Source organism: Diorhabda carinulata, chromosome 12 (assembly GCF_026250575.1).
Source record: "Diorhabda carinulata isolate Delta chromosome 12, icDioCari1.1, whole genome shotgun sequence".
Lineage (NCBI taxonomy): Eukaryota > Metazoa > Arthropoda > Insecta > Coleoptera > Chrysomelidae > Diorhabda > Diorhabda carinulata.
This window is the reverse complement of record NC_079471.1, coordinates 13,479,147-13,505,803: the sequence shown is the minus strand read 5'-3', so window position 1 is coordinate 13,505,803 and position 26,657 is coordinate 13,479,147. Positions and strand designations below refer to the sequence as shown.

Genomic DNA, 26,657 nt, shown 5'->3' with positions numbered 1-26,657 from the left:
TGATGTAGGAGCGCCCAAAAGAAAATTAAAAAAGGGGAAAACCATGGTGCTAACATCAACCCCTAATTATGAAGAGTTAAAAGTTGCAAAAGAAATTAAAATATCAAAAGGCAAAAAAGAAGCGGTTAAAAAAATATTGGTAAAAACCAAGAAAACAAAGATACAAAAGGGAACAAACACGGATGAAGATACGTCGTCAGACAGTTCAATTCTGGTTGAGTTGGTAAATTCAAGTTATACAGATAGCGATCTAGAATTTTATCCTAAGACAAAGGATTTCGATATTGAAGAGGTTGACATCAAAAACCTAAATAGTGATGAATTTATATTAACAGAATTAACATCTGACAAATTGACAAAAAAAAAGTTTCTTGCCCAAATAGTTAGCATTGAAAAAACCTCTGAACCTAAAATTATTGTTTCCTTTTTGCGGCAATATAGACAATCGAGAGATATTTTTGTTTTCCCTGAAGTGAAAGACATTAGCGAAGTTGTTATTAACGAAATTTTAGGAAAAGTTAAAGTAGAAATTTTGAGGCACGGAAAAATTAAAGTTTGTTAATAACCTTCTTAAATTTTTATTAGGAATATCTTTATGTTTATGTCAGTTGTTCCTTTTTTTTTTATAGAGGAAATGTTTATTTTTCTTTCATTTCAATAATAAGTGGTGCTTCATAGTAAAAAGCCTACAATCTTTTAAGGTTTTCTTTGATACATAATGCTCAAAATTGTTAAAATGCCGTTTTCGCTGTTTTCATCACAACAATGAAGTGTTATTTGTTTTTGTATTAAACTCTTGTGTACGAAAAGTGTTTTCTTTTATCTGGTAATTACTTTTCACTTTGCCCCGATGTACGTATCCTCTTTGCCCCATATATGGGGCAAAGCGGATATTTTGCATTAACTCACTTTTTCTTCTATAAATTCATAGCTCTGGTCTAGAATCACTGGATATGTCGGGAAACAACAGCTAAATCATGGAAGAAGAGACTTCAGTCATCCAAAATACTCTCTCAGTTACTAAAAAAATATTTATAGGAAGGCTTTGTTAAGGTGACCACTTTGCCCCAACTTCCCCTAATAACTTACTTATCAACAGTTTCATCGTATCTCATAAAAGCTTACAGCAATTAGAATACAGTCAGTACAGTATTAAAAAGTGTACAAGTATTCATAGTTTCTGTGTTGCTTCGGGCATATTTGCTTGCAGCGACTGTACTTCGCCAAGAGCATAGCTTTTCTTTCTGACTGTACCGCCGCGCCTGCGCAAGTCGGTGACAGCCGCCATTGCCAGACAAGAGTGCTCGCTACTCACCAGCAGTCGCCAGTCTGGTCTGATGTATTAACTCTGTGTGTACAAGTACAGTCGTATACGTGTGCTCGGTTTTGTAAACTTCGTCTGTGTAAACTTGTGATTTGTAAGTGTCATATAGTAATGTGAATAATGTTTCTCTTAAAACAGCAAAAACGGCTATGTGTTTTCAATGACGATTTGGAGAGAGATTTTAGTTTATTAAAACTGACATTTCTACTACTGACAGATCAAAAGTAGTGTGCAAAACCTGTGGTGTCCATTTTTCTGTCGCTCATGGAGGAAAAAATGATATTACTCAACATACAAAAACGAAAAAACATAAAGATGCTGAGAAAGCTGCCAGCAGTTCTTCTACTTTGCAACATTTTATATTGAAAAAGGACACCGATGATAAAATTTCTGCACAAGAAGGCATGTTTGCTTATCATGCAGTTGTTCATGGACACAGTTTTAGGTCAAATGACTGTCTTTCCAAACTGATTAAAAAGCTTTATGAGCCAAAATATTCATCCGGAAAGACCAAAAGTGAGGCAATCGTGTGTAATGTCTTGGCACCGTTATCCATTGATGAAGTGGACCAAGAGATGAGTTCTTGTGGGTCTGTTTCTCTCAGCATAGACGCCTCAAACAAAAAAGCAGAAAAATGTTTTCCTGTACTTGTTCGTTATTTTTTGCCATTATCTGGAATCCACGTTAAAATTATTTCATTTTCGTCACTGCCTAATGAACAATCTGAGACCCAGAGCAAAATGCTTGTGGAACTAGTGAAGAAAAAAAATCTAAATGAAAAATTGGTGGCTATGTGTGCTGACACCACTAATACAAATTTTGGCGGGGCCGCTAGAAAAGGGAAGAATAATGTGTGGCGACACCTTCAACAAAGTCTAGGGAAAGAGATAATCGGAGTAGGGTGCGGTGCCCATATAGTCCACAACTGCATTCAAACAGCTGTCGACACTCGGCCGTTTGATATTGAATGCTTAACGTTAAAGTGTATAAATACTTTCACATTTATACCGTTAGAACAGATGAGCTGAAAGAATTTTGTCAGTTTGTTAGAGTGGAATACTCAAAGTTACTAAAGCGGGAAACACTCGTTTTCTGTCCCTTGGTCCAGCTATTACACGTATTCTGAAGATATTTGAAGGCCTGAAGTCCTACTTTCTCTCCCAGGACAAATGACCATACTTTATAAGCCAGCTTATTGAAAATCCATGTTTTAAGCCAGTGATTCCCAAAGTGGTCCATATCGACCCCCAGGTGTCGATGAAGTCCTGCAAGGGGTCTATGTAGGCAAAAAAATAAATTGGGGGTCCATGAAATAAAAATGGGAGTCAATAGATAGAAGTTTTCAAAATTACAAAATTTTAATATAATTTTTATATAATAATATAATTTTATATTAGTTATTAATATATTTTATGTTGTATTCGTTACATCAAAGGAAAACAAATACGTTAGCAAACGAATGTATATCGAAGCAAAAATCACTCTCTAATCTAAGCTAATGAAAAGAATCACGATTTGTAAATATTAAACATCCGTTGTTGTTGAAATTTGATTAAGCAGAATTGTTTTTAAGAAAGAAATAAGAGAGCAATGACGACACGCTCCGTTTTTATGTATGTGCAAGCATATTCTTTGTGAGGGCTTCGGTCCACTAATAGTCCGAGAGCCAGCTGTCGAAAATCGAGACGATTATTTAAAGCATGAGATTTACAGGGTAGATAGATAATGATGAATGAAATTAACTGAATTCCGATCATCTGATCTATTTCAAATTTCTAAAAGAGTACAAAATAATTGCATATAATTAATTTTTCCTATAATTTCAATAAAATTATTAATTAATTACGAATTAAGGGTTGTTTTCTTTAACTCGCCGTATAATTAATAAATATTTTCTTGTTCAGAATTAAATAATCTACAAATCTATGATAGTACGGTGCTTTAATTCCGATTATAACTAGTAAAAAATTCAACATTTGTTCTCGTATCACTATTGCGCGGCTAATTAAGGGTAATTTGCCCTATGTTTCCGTAGGCTTGCCTGAGATAATTTAATATTTTCTTGTTCAGAAATAATATATTTTTTTGTATTCTATATATTCTGATCTTTAAATCTGAGTCAAATTTAAAACGAAATACCACTGTTTCAGCACTATAAATAATTACCGGAAATAACCCGTTTTAGGGGCAATTCCGTGGATGGACATTAGGCAAGCTATGATTTTTGGAATCCTCATATCATTATCTATCTACCCTGTAAATCTCATGCTTTAAATAATCGTCTCGATTTTCGACAGCTGGCTCTCGGACCATAAAGGTTCAATCAAAAACAGTGTTAATTTTGCTGTGTTTGACATCAGTTGAATAATAGCACTGTGCACTTTGTGTTTTACTTTGTTATCCTCAACGAAAGGAATACTAATTTGATTCGAAGTTTCGAAGAAAAGTAAGTACCTCTTACATTATTTTTTATAAAATATTAATTTTGTTCTTGTTGTTAGAACTGAAAAAAAATTTAAAATAAATAAATTAAATTTTTAATTATTGTTTTATGTTATATAAATAGCTTTCGTTGTCCACAGATAACCTATACTAAGCATGTCCCAATCAAAAAAGAAATGTAGACAGTACAATGTTGATTATCTGAAGTTTGGCTTTATTCCATCATTGTCGAATAAACAACTGCCATTGTGCCTTATATGCAACAAAGTATTTAGCAATGACGCCATGAAGCCATCTAAGCTGGAAGATCATTTAAGAAGATGTCATCCAGATAAATTAGATAAAGATTTGAAATATTTTCAAACTCTCAAAGAGAATCTTCAGAAGAGACCCCCGCTGGACAAAATGTTCACTTTGACGTCACAAAGAAATGATGGTTTTCGAGCGTCTTATAATATCTCGCTACTTATAGCAAAATCCGGAAAACCGCATACCATTGGAGAGCAGTTAATTTTGCCAGCCGTTGAAGAGGTTATAAAGACTGTTTTACACAAACCTGCGTTTGATATCATAAAGAAAATACCCTTAAGCAACAATTCTGTTCAAAGACGCATTGATGAAATGAGTGATGATATTGAAAACTTCCTATGTAAATATTTGCAAACGACCCATTTCTCTATACAACTGGACGAGTCAACTTTACCTGGAAATGAAGCATTATTACTAGCATATGTTCGCTTTATTATGGATCAAAATATCCACGAAGAATTGCTATTTGCGAGAACTTTGGCAACCGACACTAAAGGCGAATCAATTTTTCATGTTTTGAGGGATTACTTTATTGAAAAAGAAATTCCTCTATCAAATATAATATCTGTAGCTACCGATGGAGCACCTGCCATGGTTGGTCGATATCGTGGATTTATAAGCTTTTTAAAAGAAAGCGTACCCGGGGTATTAGCAGTACATTGCGTCATCCATAGACAACACCTAGTTGCTAAAAATTTGAATGAAAGATTGCATGAATCTCTGCAATTTGTCATTGACGCAGTAAACCGAATCCGCAGCAATGCGTTGAATACGCGATTATTTGCGCAGTTGTGTGAAGATAACGACGAGAACTTCCACCAATTACTTCTTCACACTAATGTGCGTTGGCTGTCGAAAGGTTTATGCTTGGTAAGATTTTTTGCACTTTTTGAAACTGTTCCAGAGTTTCTCGATGGTAGATATGAAAATTTAAAAGAAAGTTTATTAAAAAGAAAAACGGACATCGCGTATTTGACCGATTTATTTGCTAAATTTAATACGTTGAATTTGCAGTTGCAAGGTGACAGTTTAAATTTGATTAAGACAAAGTCGGTCATTTCAGCGTTTCTTGCCAGAATTAAAATGATGAAGCAAAACATTGGACGGAGCGAATTTTCACAATTTCCCAATTTATCCCAAGTAAACTGCCAAGAAGACGATGTTCCAGTCTATGTGCATCATTTGAATGCACTCTACTCAGATTTTGAAACGAGATTCGAAGATATTTTGACGCTAGTAATACCACAATGGATTATTAATCCTTATGGTGATATTGAGGAGACGGATATCTCATTACAAGAAGAATTAATTGGAATAAGTACAAACGAAGAACTTAAGGTAGAGTTCAGAAAGGGTTATCAACAATTTTGGCTTCAGAGAGACATACCTGCTACATATCCCGGAGTGTGGAATATCACGAGAAAGTTTTTAATTGCCTTTCCGTCTTCATATCTCGTAGAAAGAGGTTTCAGTGCAGTTACTAATCTTATTACAAAAAAAAGAAACAAACTGGACATAGTAAACCGAGGAGATTTGAGATAAAATGTTACTAAATTGAAGCCAAATGTTGATAATTTGTTATTAAAGCATCAAGTTCATCCTTCGCATTGAATGAATTAATTTCTTTTTTGTTTTTTTTTTACAACACATTTTGTTTAAAATTTAATTAATAAATTAGTTAATGTATAAAAATGTGTTTTTTTTGTCTTTTACACTATAGGAACTACTTATTTATTAATTTTTTTTAAAGAACAGGTGGGGGTCTAATAAAAACCATAAAATATGGCAAGGGGTCTACGAAACAAAAAAGTTTGGGAACCTCTGTTTTAAGCCATGGCTGATGTTTGTGACATCCCAGATTTCAACTTTCGAAGAAACCATTTTGAAGATAGAGAAAGATAATATCTCAGCTACTGAAGTTGCTTGGCGCATAAGCTCACTCAAAAGTGTGATGAAATCTAGAGAGGAAGAAGAATTTATTCCAACTAATGTGATAACACTAATATTAGACTTAGAGAAGGAAGGAGAACTGAATGTGCAAGACTTTAAAACAACTGTGAGAAAGTTTTACAAAACATGTGTTGACTACAGGCCGGAATGAGCGCGGCATATTTGCTGCGCACTCTTCGCTAGTAGTCCTACCTCAACGTACGAGTAGCCGGCAGCACGGCAGTAGTAGTATTCAGTAAGCAGTTTTTTCTGTGCGAAGCGGTTAGTTTTTTTTTCTTTAAAATAGTTGCACAGTTCTTTTAAATTAAAAGGCGATTCCTATCCAAGCCTGGACTGGGACATTGCAGTACTTTGGGGGGGGGGGGGGGGGTTTCCTGTGTAGTCCGAAAACCTATAAGGTAAACCGGTACCACCCTAAATGCAGTCACCTACCTAATACCGTCGTTGATCTTTGATTCTTATTTGTACAAACAAAGTAAAAAGCTATATAAATATTGCTCAGTATGTAACTTATTCCAAAAAACAAATTTCATACATTAAAATATTTGGCGGAGGCTATTATATGGACAAAATAAGAATTTAAAATCAATGGTGTTAGGTAGGTGATCGTAATTAATTAGGGCGGTTTACCTTAGACTTTTTGGGAATGGGTTGAGTTTGTTGTTGAATCAAAACTAGAGTTATTTATTTTCTTCCAATTTATTGTTCCCACTGTAGATAAAACTTATAGTTTGCATTTAATTATTTAGTAATATTTGTAACTTTGGCTACACATGGAAAGTCTGTTGAGTTAAAAACTTTGTTTGTCTGTTGGACCCCCTAGTCTGTTTGAGGGTCCAGCCTGCTCATCAGCTTTATCCTTATCATACCAAAAGTACTTTTGGGAAGAACTTATCTGTCTCAATACATTTTTGTTTTTCAAAAGCATCTCGTAAAACTGGTCACAAGTGTATTTAAAATTTACTCGAACCATCAACATTGAACTCATTGTCATAACATCAAGACGTGATTTTTCAGATGTCCACAAATTGTTCATAATAGAAAAAACTCTTTCTACGGGAGCACTGGTTCCTGGCAAACACATTGGGAATTCAACTACTGTCAAAATAGCATCATATGCAATGTCCTCACTATTAAGCTTTGAAAATATTTGCTTCCATCTCTCGTCAACAGGAGTTTTAGCCTTTGTTTTGTCCACTCTGTTCCATTCCTTTATGTTTTCAGACACAATCTCTTTTACACACTGCCACTGGTCAAAGAGTTTGGTTTCTTCAGCTTGATCCTCAGATATTTCCTTTATCTGCTTAGCATTTAGATTAGACAGGCTGGTTTGGATATCACTCCATGACGGAACTGTTTGTAGTAAAATCCAAGTTTTGTACGCCACCGAAGCTCGATTCCCATTTGTCTAAGTAGTCAACACATGTTTTGTAAAACTTTCTCACAGTTGTTTTAAAGTCTTGCACATTCAGTTCTCCTTCCTTCTCTAAGTCTAATATTAGTGTTATCACATTAGTTGGAATAAATTCCTCTTCCTCTCTAGATTTCATCACACTTTTGAGTGAGCTTATGCGCCAAGCAACTTCAGTAGCTGAGATATTATCTTTCTCTATCTTCAAAATGGTTTCTTCGAAAGTTGAAATCTGGGATGTCACAAACATCAGCCATGGCTTAAAACAGAGGTTCCCAAACTTTTTTGTTTCGTAGACCCCTTGCCATATTTTATTTCATGGACCCCCAATTTATTTTTTTGCCTACATAGACCCCTTGCAGGACTTCATCGACACCTGGGGGTCGATATGGACCACTTTGGGAATCACTGGCTTAAAACATGGATTTTCAATAAGCTGGCTTATAAAGTATGGTCATTTGTCCTGGGAGAGAAAGTAGGACTTCAGGCCTTCAAATATCTTCAGAATACGTGTAATAGCTGGACCAAGGGACAGAAAACGAGTGTTTCCCGCTTTAGTAACTTTGAGTATTCCACTCTAACAAACTGACAAAATTCTTTCAGCTCATCTGTTCTAACGGTATAAATGTGAAAGTATTTATACACTTTAACGTTAAGCATTCAATATCAAACGGCCGAGTGTCGACAGCTGTTTGAATGCAGTTGTGGACTATATGGGCACCGCACCCTACTCCGATTATCTCTTTCCCTAGACTTTGTTGAAGGTGTCGCCACACATTATTCTTCCCTTTTCTAGCGGCCCCGCCAAAATTTGTATTAGTGGTGTCAGCACACATAGCCACCAATTTTTCATTGAGATTTTTTTTCTTCACTAGTTCCTCAAGCATTTTGCTCTGGGTCTCAGATTGTTCATTAGGCAGTGACGAAAATGAAATAATTTTAACGTGGATTCCAGATAATGGCAAAAAATAACGAACAAGTACAGGAACTTTGAACCTTCCAGTAAAAGGGTGAAAAAGAACCATCGCCATTCATCGTCTGATTATGAGAATAAAGTACAGTGCAGTATTTTCTGACGAAGCGATGAGAATATTCTTTAGGATATTTCTATTTTTAATAATTTTAAGAAATGTACGGGTACTTTAAATGTTACTTTAATATTTTGTAAAATAAGGTTTAACGAAATTGTTTTATTGCGGTAGGCTTAGGCCTAGGTAGGCACATGGTTGTCAACGTAGTCGGGATCCCAGGACGATGGAGGTATCATAAAATTAATACGGAAAAGAGAAATGTGCAGCAGGCAAACTATTCGAGAATATTTTTGAAAAAGACAGTCTTGCTTTGAGATTGAGATCGAACGGACGTCCTGGTCTGTCGTAAGACATTATTAATATTCCTCCGCTATAAACGCACTTATACAATTTGGTATATGGCCTTAACACGTTGACCGCTGTAGTGGCAATCATTTTTAACATTTCTGGGGCCGGAGCTTTTTTGTTTTAAACCTTCATAAACCTAATTACCAGACTATGGAATACTATAATAGGATTTTATTTGGTCTGTAAGTATATTTTTTAAGTGCGAAGCAAGTGTGCATCGCGCGGCGCCAGACAACATTTCCATGTGTTTCGCAGCGAACAGGAATAGACCTGCAAGACTTAAATGCGTGTTATAAAATTTACGTCGTCTAGTTGCTTAGTTTATCTTGGTCATTCGCGAAGATAACTTCAATTGTGTAAAAAAGTAAATAGATAGTGATATTAGTGAGATGGGTGATTATGAGGATGAACAGTTACGTTTACAAGCAATGATGGACGATATTTTATCAGATGAAGAGCCGTTTGAATATTCGTCGGAAAGTTACAAGGCAAGCACAAGTTATTCTAAGTCTTCTGATTCATCTTATTCCCCGTTATAGACAAAAAGACAAAGTTTCAAGAAACATAAGTGCTAATCCTGATGACATACCTTGTACATCGTCCGATCAACTGTCTACCGACAATGTACCTAACCTCGCAAGCGCACTAATTAATGATTATCTCTTACCTAACCTAACCAGCGCACTAATTCGTGATTGCCTCTATACCCTTGCGTTGTACAAATTTAAGACCAGAGGCAAATTGGGAGACGTATAGCACGTTTGAGGTAACGCACAGCATGTAATTTTGTAATCTACAAAATCGAATACATTGACGAGCTCACAAAATGACAGAAGAAAAGTTACTAGAGGCGGTAAAGGAAAAACGAAGAGCTTCACGATACAAAAAATCGAGAATATATAAAGACGAAACTGAATTGTCCACTGTTTATTTCTTCTTCGATAGAATAAATTTATTAGGTGATATAGATATAAATGTTTTGTTCGATTGTCAAATGTCCCGACTGTCAATCAAATCCAAACCCCCACCACTCAGCACGTGTAGCATGTAAACGTCTTTCGTGTCAAGCTACCCCACACGTCCTATACGTGTCTCCCTATTAGCGCCTTGCCTAAAAAGGCCCCCAAAAGAAACCGCAGTTTCTATACAAGAAAGAAAAACTGTTCGAGGGAAATTTCTTGTTGACAATGGGAAGCAAATATCATGGTTTGACAGGACACGGATGATTAGACAGTCTCAATCGCTGATAACCTCAAAAAACGTATCAACCGCTTCTTCAGGTGTAGAAAAACGTTGACCTCCCAATTTATTTTTGATCTGCGAAAATAAGGAGAAATCATTGGGTTCCAACTTTTGTTGGATTTTGTTCGTCTTGAAAGACTCATACAATCAATTATTGTTTAGTTTCTGAATCATATGCATAGATCCCTGATTTGACGCTTTTCACGATCCTATAAACGTATTACGATTTTTCAGCTAATTTTCACTAGTTCTTTTTTGAGCGATTCCCAAATTATGCGGTATCAAACTCGAACGAAATCTTTTCGACAACCAAATATTCATGCAATATTGAATGTATACGAATGGAGTGATGCCATATCTCAAAACTTAAGTAGCAACCCTCGTAATGTTGAGCTAATTTAAAAGAACAAATAAGTGAAATTCTAATGTTCCTGGTCTCAAAAAGAATGCTGAAAATAATTAAAACCAAAAAACAAAATAACAATGATGAAGATGCCATTTTCTTATATTTTAATGACGTAAGCAATAAGAATAAAACGATAAAAGTATGACACGTAAGAAAATTGTGAGAATTTGAAAGACACGCGAGCTGCATATCGAATATCATTAAGAAAGAGTTTTTAACTAAACGAAACGGAAATATCAGAAATAAAATGAGAGAAAATCTGATTTTGAAATTGATACCTCCGAGAAAGTTTCAATCAGAAATATGGTCTCGAAACGTTTCCATATTTAGAACACACTCCTGAAAGACTTTCTGATCATTTAGAAATTGATTAATCTTTGCTTGTTGAATTGTAATTCCAAGTAAGTCAAATCATTAAAAGAGCTTCTCGGACACTATTATTATTTGAGAGGAGATAGATCATTTATCGGCTGATTGTGGATCCTAACCTAGAACCAGATTTTGATGACAGTATTTGAAAGGCGGGCGCGTCCAATATTTGGTGGAAATTTCAAATTTAAAACATTTTTTACAAGAACTTTAAATTTTCATTTAGTAGGATCCTATCATATGATTACGACCGACATCATGATCGTATTAAACCGAATAGTTTCCAAAAAATCCTAAAGGGATACAAATTATGGAATTAGAGTTCGACAGTTTCAAAATAAAAACATTTCGACACTTTTTCTGGCATACAAAAATTGTGCTATTACCCAAAAAGACAAAAACCATTTTGTTGAAACCTTCGTTTGAAAGAATAAGATATACGTTTTCTGGTCAAATATGAGAAAAACTAAGTCCACACAAATAGATTTATTTCAAAAATTATTAGCATTCGAATATGAAAAAAGTCCTTACGATCCGACACTACGATACTATACTGATTTCTAGAAGCTTGAAATATTAGAAGGATTTATTATACAAGGCAAGATACTTTAACTACATGTTTTATTAAAGTTAACGGAAAATCATCTATTAATTTTTAAATTTCAAATTAATGCGTAGAGCAGCGATGATTTTTCCATGGTAGATCATGTTAAAATTGAATCAGAAAAATAGATATTGTTCAGTAGATTGCCAGAGGAATATTTTCATTTCCTTCTGACTTTGTTTTGTATTTCGTTACTATTCTAATACAATTTCTCACTGATGATTGTGATACTTGAATTCCGTAGACTCTTTTGCTTCTTCTATTTTTTGTGATTTACTGACGAGCTAGAATTGTAAGAAAAATAATAGGTGTAATCAAGTGTGGCGAATCATCTATTAACTTATAAATTTCAAGTTAATGCCTAGAGCAACGATAATTCTTCTAAAAGGATTACTTTGAAGTGAAACAAATAGTGTAACGTTCTCTCTCCGGGCGCTTCAGTTAGTTCTGCGCATCTTTTGCGTGCATGAAGCATGCGCAGTATAGATAAAGTGTGTCGAACGAGAGAGAAAATGAATATTGTCGGCACCGTAACGTAGGGACGTTTTTTCCCATACCAACGGTCCATACAGGAGTATTACATATATAACTGATTCATCAATAACACATTTTAATTGTGGTTAGGTTCAATCGTTTCTCGTCTTTTCAGCTGCCATTTTGTAGTCTATCAACAAAATGGAAGTACTAGATCTATGACAAAGGCATTATGTAATGTTTACACAATGCTATAATTCAAAATTTTTTGTTTTGGCACATTTAGATACAATTTATCACAAATGTGCTTGCTACTGCTGCTGCTTCTGTTATAGTCTATTATTTATACTTCTGTTCCTTCATGTAGTTTTAACCTTAATAATTGACGAAAGACACGCGAACGATTGGAACAAATAACAAAATCAACAATAGTTTTTCTATATTATGGAATCTGACAACGTTTAGAAAACAAGAAATTTAGGTCAGCTGATTTTATATGTGTCGTCCTTTTTGCTCTTTCAGTTGGTGTTTGGGCTATCTGGCTGGCGATAGCGTTTATTAATACTCATCCTACCTGTTTAGATAATAATACTGAATTTTTAAATAATTTTTGAATGCGTAATTTTAAAATTTTTGTCTTTAGATAGGTCTCACAAGCACACATTTTTTGCGTCGTTAACGTTTCAAAAATTATATTTTTGTCCGCTTGTTTTATTAACGAGTATTCCAGTAGATATTAGTGGAACTATTGCGAAAGACGTGACTCAAACAATGAGATAGCATGTAAGGTTGTTTCTTCGGGATTAAATAGTCAAACATCAGGAGATTCTGAACTGAGTTTAAATAGTGAAATAATACCAGAACATGTTGCTTAAAATTCAAATAGCCAGTGCATGTCAGGACATCCTAATTATTGTTTCAACAGTGCGGTACTTTCAGAAGATGTTGCTCCAGGTTTAGATAGTTAGTCAACATTAGATGTTGCTATTAGCTCGACTTGTGATTTAAGTATCAACGAAACTAATGTTTTTCATGATATTTCTGACATAACATTCAAGTTCCACGACTTAATAATGTTTGTTTTTACTGCAATAAAGATCGTAAACAGAATAAAGGTGAATAACAAATTCTTTATTCGTCTAATGATAGAAAACTTTTCCAAAAAATCATTGAGTGAATGGAGAAACTCAATCATGAAGAGTTGTTACAGAAAATTACTCATTTTGAACCCGCAATTGAAAAAATATTCATCATTTGTGTGAATTACATTAATCAAAGTAGTATAATAAAATAGTTTCAGACATTCCACATACTTCTTAACAAAAAAATCGTAATATCGATAAAAAAAATTTGAAATAGGAAGTTTTTGAAAAAATTGTGTATTGTTATCATCTCTATGTGATATATAGAACTATGAACAGAAACTTCAGCCTCAGACTGAAATTAGTTTAATAACTAATAATGTTCTCGAGAAAAAAATTCAAAAATAATTTTAAGGTAATATCCAGGCAAAAGAAAAAAATATTATTCCCAAAGATCAGGGCCGAGCCGTGCCGGGGGTGCATGGCACCCGGACGGCACTGACACGGGGCGGCAAAAGGCAAAATATCTCTAAAAAACTAGCAGAGCCCTATCATGCAATATTTAGTCGCAAAGCGTAAAGTGTCTTTCTTTGATAGGGGCATTTCTCCGAAATATTGTTTTCTTATTATTACAACAATACCAAAATAGTGAGTTGAGCGTTCGGGCGAATCGGGCGGCGTAAGAAAGATAATAAATAGGTAATAATAAAGAATAAGCCGCTTGCCACAAAAATGACAGAATATATTAATAGTTTACTTGAATAAAGGAATCGCGAATTTTCTTTTGGCTTTTGATTCTTAGACTCTTTGCCGACATTGAGAATGTGGGATTTTTTTATTTTTCTAATGCCGTGTTTTCGTGTTTATCTAAGTTTGCGTAGCCTTTATTTAATTTTTTTAATTTAAGTTGAATAGTTGAAATCCAAAGAGCAAAGAGTAAAGATTGCGATATTACGAATTAGGGAAAGAGATCAGTGTCTATTTGATTTATTTTTATTCAGTGATTGTGAATGGACTGAGCGGTAGGTTTTAATTATTTTATATTAGACAATTTGCCAAAATTTTTAATCATAGTTCAATTATTTAGATGTCTGATGGTCGAAAGAAACTTTCTAGTTCACAATACCGAAAAAGGAAGTTAGAAAAAAAGACAAAAAACGATTAGCTGAATCATTAAAAAAGTTTTTTGTGTCCAGGAGCAATAAAGAACCACAACCTCCATGTAGCCAAGACCCACATGTTCAATATTTTGAGTCAAACGAGGACAAAGAAGAACGACTGGAAAAATTGCAAGAAAATAAATCGTACGCCGAAGCGCCCGAAGTAGTGGAAAAGGACACGCTGGATCAGGCTACAACGAACACTCCCACGCCAGCAAATACACAAACTGAAGATAGTGAAGATATTCTTAAGGTAAATAAGAAATTATTAAATGATCCAGCCTGTTGGCCGCAGGTATATGACTGGCAACATTTGTCTCGGAATTTAGAAAGGCATGAAACAAGTAAAGGCATTTTGAGAGTGTTAGAAAATGGGTTGCTTTGAAGAAATCAATTGAGAAAAGTTTTACTGTCGACTCTTTTAATCAAAATTTAATTCAAATGGAAAATAAAAGATGGACACTCAAACACTTTTCAAAAAAGGTAACGGCAATTTTTTTAAACTTATGGAGACAATTGCAACATTTGATAACGTAATTGCCGAACATATTGATAAGGTTCAAAAAGATAGCAAAAAAATGCCACACTATTTGGACAATAAAATACAAAATGAATTAAGTTTCCTGATAGGAGAAGTAAAGAGAAGAAGTAAAGAGAACTATTATTGAAACCTTAAAATATTGTAAATATTTTCAATTACTCTTGATTGTACACCTGATATCAGCCACCAGATAACGATTATTGTTAGATTCGTTTTCATTAATGACAATTCAAAAAGTATAGAAATTCGAGAACATTTTTTTGCCCAGTTACAAACACTACTGGCTAGGGATTATCTGATTTTTTATTGAATTACTTGAAAGAAATGGATATTAATATTGCCGACATGAGAGGTCAGGATATGAATATGAATGGCAAACACAATGGTCTCCAAAAAATAAAATTTGGGTATTAATCCAATTATTAATTAAAAGGGTTAAGAGGTAAGCAGATTTACGAAGATATGCTTAATACTCTTGGTAATCAATGTCCTTCGTATGCGACCGTGAAAAAATATCCCCGAAAATATCGATGCAGTTCATGACATGATTTTATCAGATCGTTGAATTGGGCTAAAACGGATATCTGCAGCACTGAATATTCCATACGAACGCGTTCATTATATAGTTTACGTCAATTTGGACATGAGAAAAATTGCTGCAAAATGAATCCCCAAATGTTTGATGTTGACCAGAAGCGTGGAAGGGTAAAGCATTACGTTTGATCTGTGCTCGATTTGAAAACGATGTAGACTTCTTAAACCGAATTGTTACTAAGGATGAGACTTGGGTACATTTCTACGATCCAGAAACAAAGTGTACTGAATCCATATCTGATTATATATATTTTTAATTAATTACATAATTGATAAGTAATTTAACAATTTCATAAAATAATTTAGATATTATTATTAAACGAACTAACGTGACTCGAAAAAGTCATAACAAGATTTATATTTTAAATTATTAAAATTACTCGAAGGAATTTAAAAACAGTACGGTGTTTAGAAACAAATACAGATCGTGTTCACTTTCATTAGAGGTAAACAATACCAGCCTTGTCGAGTACACAATAACCATGAAAACACATATATATTGCAGTCACTTCATACGAAAGAGAGAGTATTAATGGAAACATGATTTCTCGACATGGTAGTTTGTCGACTTAGTATATTAGGCCGGTTTTACGTATATTATAGAAAAGTGTATTTAGTGTCAAAAGGCTTAGCCGTAAGTATTATGTTAACGTAATAAACACCCAGTGATTTTTGTATGTTTTTATTATTACTGTTCCTGACCAAATACCCCAACAACACATGGCGATCCTGCGAAACACAAGGCTACTAATGATCCTGATCAACATACATTGGTTAAGTAAACTAACTGATTCAGCAAAAACATCCTTAATTAAGAAACAAAATGGGAGGCAAATCATCAAAACAAGAAGTCCAAGACAACGGAGCCGTAAATAACAATTTCATAGTCCAGGACGAACAATCAATGAATCAAATGACAGAGCTAATGTACTTAATAGTGATCATTCTAATCCTGAAACTGGTATGGTCCGTCTGGAAAATACACAGAAGATACCTGAGATCCAAAGGCACCAGTCGCAACCCTAAGTGTATAAAAACTGTAAGTACTTCTACGAAATTCGTGTATGATAAGTTGTACGTATAATTTATGGTTATATATATTCTTATTCTTTATGTGTCTATATTCTTAAATTTTTAATATTTATCTCTATACTAAGGTTACATGGTTATATCCTATATCTAGATTTTATGTATTTATGTATTGTACGATTATACTAAAACGAGCCGAGACACACTAAACTTAATCAATGTCATTAACTTGGGAAGAATTTGATGTGAAGCTAAAAGAAATAGTGGAAGATGTAAATAGACAAAGTAAGAGTTTTAAAAAAAAGAGGTTCTAAAGAAACTCGAAATACATAGGGACGTAATTAGTAATTCATTAAGCTCTTATAATAATTTTATTTTTAATAATTAATATTAACAATTTAATTAATTAAATTAATAATTTAATAAGGAAAAATTTAAATATAAGTCATCAAGAATTATGCAAACTATATTTTGATAAGATTCAAGATAAAATATCACGAATATTTGAAATATTAAATTATCAGATCTCATTACCACACTCAATTTTGCAAGAACTAAAGGGTGAAATATTACAAACAATATACAAGGTGAAATGGCGTTGAGTATGAATGAATTTTTTTAATTTAGGTTGCAGAATTTTACCAACAGAATTCAGCGGAGAAGCCAGCAAATTGCAATCATTTTTAGACGCATTGGAGCTTCTGCAATTGAACATACAGGGAAACGAAACAAATGCTGTAGCAATTGTTAAAACAAGACTTACAGAAAAGCAAGAAATTTAATAACTACAGAAACGTCATTAGAGGAAATAAGCCGAAATATGAAAAGTGGAATCAAATCGCAGCTGGTAACTTCCAATCGACACAAGAAATAATTAGGAAATTGGTTTCAGTAGATAACATGACAAATCGGCAAGTACTGTATTATAAGAGTAATCAAAACTATTACAGGTCAAGAAATTACAGTTCAAGTTTTCAAGAGTGAAACCGCAAATGAAAATCAACGGTTGGGGTTAGTTAGTTAGGGTAGAACAAATGATAAATCCACGATTTTAGATAATTATTTAATTTTTAGACTTGACTTATCACTTTCAAATTTTGTAGAAATTCAGACTAATATCTTAGATAACACCTGCAACTTTATCTTAGATACAGGAGCAGACATTTCATTAATTGAAATATTACAAAATTTTCCACAACAATTAATTCAGACTAATTAAAAAATAAGCATTAAGGGCATAATAATGCAAGGATTAGCTACAACATTAGGAAAAATTAATATAATTCTTTATATTATCAATACAACTTTTTATCGCAACTTTCATGTAGTATCCCAGTATCTGTCCAAATTTTCGAAAACCCAGAATATGACACATTAGCTATACCACCTAGATGTGAAATATACAGGTTGGCAGAAAATTTCAAAAGGTTAAGAAAAGAAAAAATAGTAGAACATCAAGAGATAGCACAGGGAGTATTTTTAGCTAGAGCAATCATTTCAAGTAAAAATCCATATGTTTGAATTTTAAACATGAATTATGAGAATGTTGAAATAAATACGAGAAACATTAAAATCTTCTAAAAAATTAACATCCTTCAGCACAGAAAAAGGTTCGTTATAGTTCACGAGACTACCTTTCGGATTGAACGTTAGTCCAAACAGTTTTTCATGAATGATGTCCATAGCATTCTCGGGTTTAACTCCAGAAAAAGCATTTATCTATATGGATGACATAAGTAGTAATAGGAATTTCGTTTTTGATGCTTGTCGAAAATACAATTTGAGTCTGAATCCACAAAAATGCCGATTCTTCAGGCGACAAGTCACCTATTTAGGTCACAATTTATCAAGTGAAGGCGTCTCAGCAAAGCAAAATATTCAGTAATCGAACAGTATCCAGTCCCGAAAAATGCGAGTGAAGTAAAAATATTGTATGAATGTATATTTATATATATTAGGGTGTTTCAAATTTCCAAAAGTTTGAATTTCAAATGACTTTGCTCTTGCCCTGCGTCCAAGTAATGCAAACGTTAACTGTCTCGAGTTTCAGGACGATCGGACAACATTTAGAGGTTGCACACTTTGAACATGAACAGTTTTTAACCTGGTTTGCGTATTTCTAATTTTGAGTTAAATCGGAAACACTAAGTTCTAATGGACTTTGTTTTCTTGTGTTTCAGGTTATTAATATATAAAATAGCAACTAAAAGATGAATTTGGCTGTTAGAAAAAGTGCCTAGTAGTGAGTTTTTAGGAGCTCGGCTTCCTTCAAAGGAACAAGTACTCTTAGTATTCATTCACCATCATAAGGAACTGAATGAAACACTTTCTGAAGCAGCTAAATCCACCAGTACTAAACTTCAAGTAGTTTGGAAGAAAGCAAATATACCTGTTAAAACTGAAGAGAACATTCGTATTAGCATACAGAAACTGTACAAAAAATATTAAAATCTCGGCAAAGAAAAATCAAGAAACACGGATAAGGTTAAGTTAAAACGCGAGATGTGGAAAGGTGATCTGGTCGAATTATTTGACATTTCCCGCCAAAATGTAATGGATATGACTGAAGTATCACAAGAAGATAAAGACTTTCTCATGTCTCAAAGAGAAGATCGCATGAGTTCATCAATGAGTGGTGTTGATAAGGTTTTTGCCGCTAAAGCTAAAACGAAAACTTTAAAAAAAGAAAAACAAGAGTTATACAAAAGCAAAACACTTCCAATCTATAGCTGAGATTAATAAGACAGTAGCAGTTGAATTCTCATCTGCGTCATCATCCGAAGATGAAAAAGACAGTGAGTTTTTGGCTCCAGTAACACAAAAACAACGAGCGATTCCTAAATTAAAACCTCTTGATCAAACACTCACGTCTACTTGGGATCGGGAACAGCTTTCTGTTTGGCAAGCAAGTACTTCATTCATAGCAACAGCAAAGAGTCTTGGTCGTGACGTTTCTAATATTTCTGTGTCCCCATCTAATGTGTATCGAGTTCGGACAATTAACAGAACCAAAATGGCAGAGAAAATTTAAGAGTCACTTTTTGAAAATCCTCCACCTTTGGTATTACATTGGGATAGTAAACTGCTACCCTGAGTAGCCCACGGAAGTGTCAAGACTCTGGAAGATATATTAGCAGTTCTAGTGACCGATTGGGACTACGTGACAAGATCATTGGTATATCTTTCGACACAACCGCATCAAATTGGTTAGGTTGATCCAAGGGGCATGTACAAGAATTGAAAAAGAGTTAAATCACACACTGTTATGGTTAGCTTGCCGTCACCACACCCATGAACTTATGTTAAAAAGAGTGTTTGAGGAGTGTTATCGCACGCCTTCAAGTGGTCCAGACGTGCAGATTTTCAAGAAGTTCCAAAGTCAATGGAATTCATTTGATAAGATGTCATACACAACAAAATTGGATGAGAATAGTTACTTAGAAGGCCCTCTAGAAGAACAAAGACAGAAGATAATAAGTTACATAGAAAAGGTCCTAAAAACGGGCCGTCATCCTAGAGAAGACTACAAGGAATTGTTAGAGTTATCACTTCTCTACTTAGGGGGTTGGTGTAAGAAAAAGTTCAGTTTTAGAATCCCAGGAGCTTGGCACCAAGCAAGGTGGATGGCAAAAGCAATGTATGCACTTAATTGCCATCTTCACTAAACAGTTGAATTTTCCTCAACGAGAATTGAACGGAATGACAAGAGTCGCACACTTTGTTAGCCTTATATATGTACGATTTTTGCATGAGGCAATTGTAAGTAGATATACACCAAAGAATGATTCGGATATGATTCAGCTTCTCAAAGCTTATCCTAATGAAGGCGTCCAAAAAAGGGCACTCACTGTCGCTAAGAGGCATCTGTGGTATTTTTCCGAAACTAACGTGAGATTGGCTTTTGTGGATGAACATATTCCTAAGACTATACAGGAAAAAATGTTATTGAATTTAGACCAAAAACCTGCAAAGAAAAAATAAACAAAAAGATTAGAAAGCAAAACCTTTGATTTTGAAGGGAAGGACATCAGTGACTTTGTTACTAAAAAAACAAAACTTTTCTTTGAAATGTTTGGAATTACTGATATCCTAGAATCCTGTATGGAACCTCTACGAAGTCATGTTGATGCCCTTAAGGTTGTTAATGATACTGCAGAGACAGGTATTGCATTAATAAAATGGTTCTATGAATCAAGCAAGAGACGAACAACAAAAACAATTCTTATTGAGGATCGTCGAAAATCACAGAAAAGCCGTCACTAAACGAACTAAAAAGGCTATTGCATCGTACATAGTTGAATAATTGATACAATATGTGATTTTTTAACTAAAGGACTATCTTATTGTTTATATCAATCATTATCTTGAGCTTGTGATTTATAATTTCAGCAATAAAATTAGATTAAGTTGAAAATTTGTATTTTGTAAATACAGTATAAACTTTATATAACGACGTCGGTTATAGCGACGTACCGGCTATAATGACGTGATTCTTGGAAAAAGTTTGGTTCAGTATGCTTTCTTAAAGGAAATATATCGCTTATAGCGACAGTGGATATAACGACGACATCGGTTATAGTAACGTAATTTTGGGAAATTTCCCGAAGTTAAATCGGCTATAGCGACCTACAGAATGTAAACAACGTAGGCATTTCGTCGAAAGGAAGAACGCAGTCACTACTCAGTTCATTCCACGAAATTTGGAAGACCAGGTGGGGTGTTTTCTGTTGTTATTTTGTTTACTTTTCCCATCAGTTGTTCTTGTGCTTCAAAGGGCGAGCTCAGTGTCAAGTGTTCAAGATGTCCAAAAGAAAATCGTTGAAAATTGAAGAAAAAGCAAACATTATTTGTTATACGATGTTATCTAAAGAGTTCGGCGTTTCCCACTCAACGATATCCACTGAGTTGGCAAACAAAGAAAAAATAAGACGTTGTTTTGAAGAGGAATCTTTTTTGGTTAAGAAAGTTAGAAGGACTCAGCACACCGATCTAGACAAAGCATTACTTCAATGGTTTAAACAGCACAGGGAGAAAAACGTTCCTATTAACGGCCCGATTTTACTTACAAAAACACGAGAATTTTCCGCAATGCTGAACAAAGATTTCCAACCCGACCCATCGTGAGTTCAGAGATTTCGTAATCGCCATAATATCGTCTTCGCAAAAATGTCAGGTGAATCGGCAGCTGTCCCTGCAGGGGTGAAGGATCATTGGCTTGGTAACGTTTGGCCGAAAATTCGCGAAGGCTACGTGGATGAAGAATTCTTCAACTGCGACGAAACCGAGCTATTTTACAAACTCACTCCTGACAAAACTTTCAAGTTTTTGGGCGAGAAATGCTCTGGTGGAAAACACTCGAAAGACCGTGTCACCGTTCTAGTTGCGGCTAATTTGACAGGGAGTGTTAAAAAAAAGTTAGTGGTCATCGGAAAATCAAAAAACCCGCGGTGTTTCAAAAACGTTAAGAACCTACCAGTGCAATATGAACAAAACACAAGGTCATGGATGACATCCCAGTTGTTTGAAAAACTTTTGCGCGAGTGGGATGGAGAGCTAAGAAGGGAAAACAAGAAAATTTTACTCTTAGTTGATAATTGCCCAGCACATACTCATGTGGCATCTCTAAAATGCATAAAATTAGTTTTCCTGCCAGAAAACACTACATCTGTGCTTCAACCAATGGACCAAGGGGTCATAAAGGAACTAAAAGTTAACTTCAGGAAGCTATTGGTATTGAAAATGATCGACAATATTGAAAAAAATATTGAACATAACGTTAATTTGCTACAAGCAATAGTAATGGTCTCAAAAGCTTGGGATAGAGTGGACGGTGACACAATAAGAAATTGTTTCCGTCATGGAGGATTTCTTAGCTCTGATAACTCAGAATCCAATTCAACGTCGAATACCGAAAATCTGGCGGATTGGGCAGAAAATATTGATTTACCTCCCAAAATGGGGATAAATATCGATTTTAATCAATATGCTGCTGTCGATGAAAACATCGAAACATCGTCAGAGCTAACTGACGTCGAGATAATAGCATCAGCTTCTCACTCAAATGAAAATCATTCCCCAGAAGAAGATGAAGCGGAAGATTCAACGTCATCAGCGGAATTTCTTCCTCCTTCGGCTAGCTCTGCAATGAAGGCGATTTTTTTTCTTTTGAGGAAGAGCCAAAGCCACACGTCAAAGATGCTCTGATGGTCGTGGAAAGAGAACTCGAAAAAATTTACTACGAAAAACACAGCGTCAAGCAAAAACTTATCACAGATTTCTTTTAGATACATACATAGTTTCCTTTATTTTATTTATCTTTGTATTTTGTTTACTAAATATCATAACACTAAATATTATGTATGTATGTATATGTATGTATATTTAATTTTAATACATGTAATGCTAATTTTACACTTGTATTTTATTCCCTCTTTTTTGTATTTTATTCCCTCTTGTATTTTATTCTCTCTTCTAAAATTTTATCAAGCTTATCAATGGGGTGGTTATAACGACCACCGGTTATAACGACCACGTTTCTCTGACCCCTTGGCGGTCGTTATAAACAATTTCTACTGTACTTACCCAAAAATTTCACACAGATAACTTATAAATCACCTAGACTCAGGGCAAAAGCAAAGTCAGCAATAATTTTACATTTTATTTTTTACCATTGAAAATGAAACACCCTTATATATAATACTAATAAGTATTATATGTATATATATATATATATATATATATATATATATATATATATATATATATATATATATTGTTGTGATACTTAAATGTAATGCTTCCCTTATACTTAAGAAAAAGAAGAAGAAGGTTGTAAGAAGTTAAGTTGAAGAAAAATGCACGTGTATGTAGTAGAATGTATTGTATGAGCTACGATGTAAAATATATAATATAAATATATCATCAAGACAAGAATAGTTTGATTTTCACGTAATAACAACAGGTTATGGGCCCAGGCATCCCGTAAGTTAATACTAAATTTTGTAAGAAAAAGAAAAAAAAAAAGGAGAAGGGTAAAAAATGGCAGACAATGGAACATTCAAGAATAGTTTTAATATTGAACCACTGAACAGCAATAACTTTCACACGTGGAAATTTAGGATGCAGACATTATTTATGGAAAAAGAAGTTTTAGATTGTATAACTACAGAATATAACCCTAATAATTACACAGATGTTCAACAAAAGGAAGAAGCCAGAAAACGAGACAATAGATGTAAATATTATATTGTACAATGCATGAACGATGCACAAATTGAATTGATTCGAGAACAGAATACTGCTTATAAGATGTGGGCCACTTTAGAGATGAGATATGAGAAAAAAGGTATACCAGGCCAAATGGTATTAAGAAGGAAACTCATGGGTATGAAATTAAAAGAACCAAGTAATCTAGAAATATTTCTAACGGAATTTGATGAAACAGTGCGTCAGTTGAAAGTTACAGGAGCAGATTTGAAGGAAGAAGATTTAGTTTGTACCCTATTAATGGCAATGCCCCATACATTGGAAACAGTAATCACCATTTTAGAAAATATACCACCTGAAGACTTAACATTAGATTTAGTAAAAACAAAATTACGTGCTGAAATAGAAAGAAGAAAAGCAAGTAGTGATACAGAATTGAACAAAAATGGAAAAGAATATGTAAAGCCAGCAGCATTTATGGCAAACACAGGAGTATGTTACACCTGCGGAGAAAAAGGGCATTATAAAAGAGATTGTGGAAGAAATAATAATGGAAGTAATGTATACAGAGGGTTTTCGATCAATAAAAGGGGACATTATAGAGGAAGCTTTAATAACCAAAGAGGAAATTTTAACAACTATGGAAATGGATCAAGAAGTACTAGAGGTAACAGAACAGGATATGGCAATATAAGAGAAACAGAAGAGCCTAGAGGTAATTTAGCTGAACATGAAAAACACACTGACACAGGTATATGTTTCATGACTCAAAATAATACTGAAGAAGACAAATCTGTAAGTAACAGAAACATTTTATTTTATATCGATAGCGGTTGTACAAATCACTTAGTGAACAGCAAGGACTATTTTTCTGATTATATGATTTTGAATAACCCTATTAAGATAGCGGTTGCCAAAAGTAATAATTTTATTGAAGCAATAGGTGTAGGAAATATTAAAGTATTTAGTAATGCATGTGATAAAAGAATTGAATGTACTATTAAAAATGTATTTTATGTACCAAATCTTAGACAAAATTTGATGTCCGTAAAACAGTTGGAACTTGGCAACATCAAAGTAGTTTTTGAAAGGGGTAAAGTATTTTTATATAGTAATGAAGAATTAGTAGGGATTGGAAAACGAAACAAATTATATGAAATTAGTTTTGAGGTAAATTTTAATGAATGCTTAAACACTGAAATAGAAAATAATGAATTAAAACTATGGCACAAGAGATTAGCACATATCTGTAATGGAAATTTGGAAAAACTAATTAAAGGAAATATGGTCAATGGCTTAGAACATTTGAAAATCAATAAAATCAATTTTTGTGAATCTTGTATACAGGGTAAGATGACGAGGTTAACTTATAACACCAGGATCAGAGCAACTAGGATATTAGGCATAGTACATTCAGATGTGGTAGGTCCAATAACACCCATTAGTCATGAGGGAGAAAAGTATTTTGTAACATTTATAGATGACTATTCTAATTTTGTTCAAGTTTTTATGATTAAAGGTAAACATGAAGTTTTTAAATGTTTTAAGGAATTTGTTAATGCTGTACAGGCCAAGTTTAACTTAAAATTGTCAGTGTTAAGATGCGATAATGGTCGTGAGTATATTTCAGGTGAATTTAATGATTTTTGTCGTGAAAATGGAACAGTGATAGATTATTCTACGCCATATTCTCCTCAACAAAACGGGAAAAGTGAAAGATATAATAGAATTCTAGTAGAAAAAGCTAGAGCTTTATTAGAAGAAGCTGGTTTATCAAAACGATTTTGGAATGAGGCAGTTAGAGTGGCAGCCTATGTATTAAATCGGAGTCCACACAGTAATTTAAACAATAAAACTCCAGCTGAGGTTTGGAACGGTATAAAACCGAACATTAAAAATATGAAAGTATTTGGATGCACAGCATTCTCCCATATTCCGGAACAGTTTAGAGATAAATTTGATGGCAAAGCAGAAAAGTGTATAATGATGGGATATACCAACACTGGATATCGTTTGTGGAACATAGAAAAAGACAAAATCATTGTATCAAGAAATGTAGAGTTTAATGAAAATGAGTTCTATTTTAAAACCAAACATATAAGTATCTGCATTGATGATGAAGAAAATAGAAAAGATGTTGAAGACTTCGATGAGGAATATAATATGAAGAAAAATGAAGAAGCAGAACTAGATCTGGATGTAGATGGAAATAATAGTAATGTAAAGGAAAAAAGGAGAATAAAATTGCCAGAGAAGTATTCAGACTTTGAAATGTTCATGGCATTTGATGCTATATCGTACATAGAAAACGCTCCGCAGAGTGTTGAAGAAATAAACGAAAGACATGACAAACAAATGTGGATAGAGGCAATGCAGAGAGAACTGGACTCAATGAAGAATGAAACATGAAAAATGGTCAAAGCACCAGTAGATGCAGAAATATTGAACACAAAATGGGTATTTACAAAAAAGCCACTAGAAGAGAAAATGCAAGACAAATATAAGGCAAGGTTAGTTGTGCGTGGGTTTGCACAAAAGAACACATTTATTGATGATGAAATATATTCACCAGTTGCTAAGATGTTTACTATTAGAACCCTATTATCCATTGCTAATCAAAACCATTACTTTATTAAGCAATTTGATGTTAAAACAGCATTTCTGAAAGGTGAGTTTTTCAAGTTGAACAAGGCACTTTATGGTTTAAGGCAGGCAAGCAAGTGCTGGAATCAAAAAATCAATAATTATTTAATAAATTTGGGATTCAAAAGATCAGAAGTTGACTATTGCCTTTATACAAAAGAGGATGGTAACAATTTATTATATCTATTAATATATGTAGATGATATTATGTTCGCAGGCCGGACTTGCAGACCTTGGAAATATATAAAAATATGTTTATGAAAGAATTTGACATGAAAGACAAAGGAGACTTGAAATATTTTTTAGGGCTTCAAATTGACTACAACATGGAAAAGGGCATTTTAAAGTTGAGTCAAGAAAAATATGTGAAGGGAATTCTGAAGCGTTTTAATTTTGACAATTGTAAACCATGCGGAACTCCAATGGAAGCAAAATTTAACGAACATGTAGTCAAACACCATTGGTTTGTTTTGTAGATTCAGATTGGGGAGG

The 26,657-nt window shown here is 33.9% G+C and overlaps 3 protein-coding genes across 3 annotated transcripts in view; 2 read left to right on the top strand and 1 right to left on the bottom strand.

The window, feature by feature from the left end:
- The window catches only part of LOC130899856 (uncharacterized), a 36,486-nt gene that overhangs the window by 6,710 nt on the left and 3,119 nt on the right, over nt 1-26,657 (bottom strand). The gene's annotated exons all lie outside the window — the stretch shown is intronic.
- LOC130899887 (SCAN domain-containing protein 3-like) lies at nt 3,701-5,617 on the top strand. Its single transcript, XM_057810056.1, has one exon. The coding sequence runs from the start codon at nt 3,923-3,925 to the stop codon at nt 5,615-5,617; it is 1,695 nt and encodes a 564-aa protein (XP_057666039.1). The 5' UTR covers nt 3,701-3,922.
- Nucleotides 21,483-22,520, top strand: LOC130899886 (tigger transposable element-derived protein 4-like). Its single transcript, XM_057810055.1, has one exon. The coding sequence runs from the start codon at nt 21,483-21,485 to the stop codon at nt 22,518-22,520; it is 1,038 nt and encodes a 345-aa protein (XP_057666038.1).

Bases quoted from the DNA above. Each gene is read 5' to 3' on its own strand.
- LOC130899887 (XM_057810056.1), top strand. From the start codon at position 3,923: ATGTCCCAATCAAAAAAGAAATGTAGACAGTACAATGTTGATTATCTG.
- LOC130899886 (XM_057810055.1), top strand. From the start codon at position 21,483: ATGTCAGGTGAATCGGCAGCTGTCCCTGCAGGGGTGAAGGATCATTGG.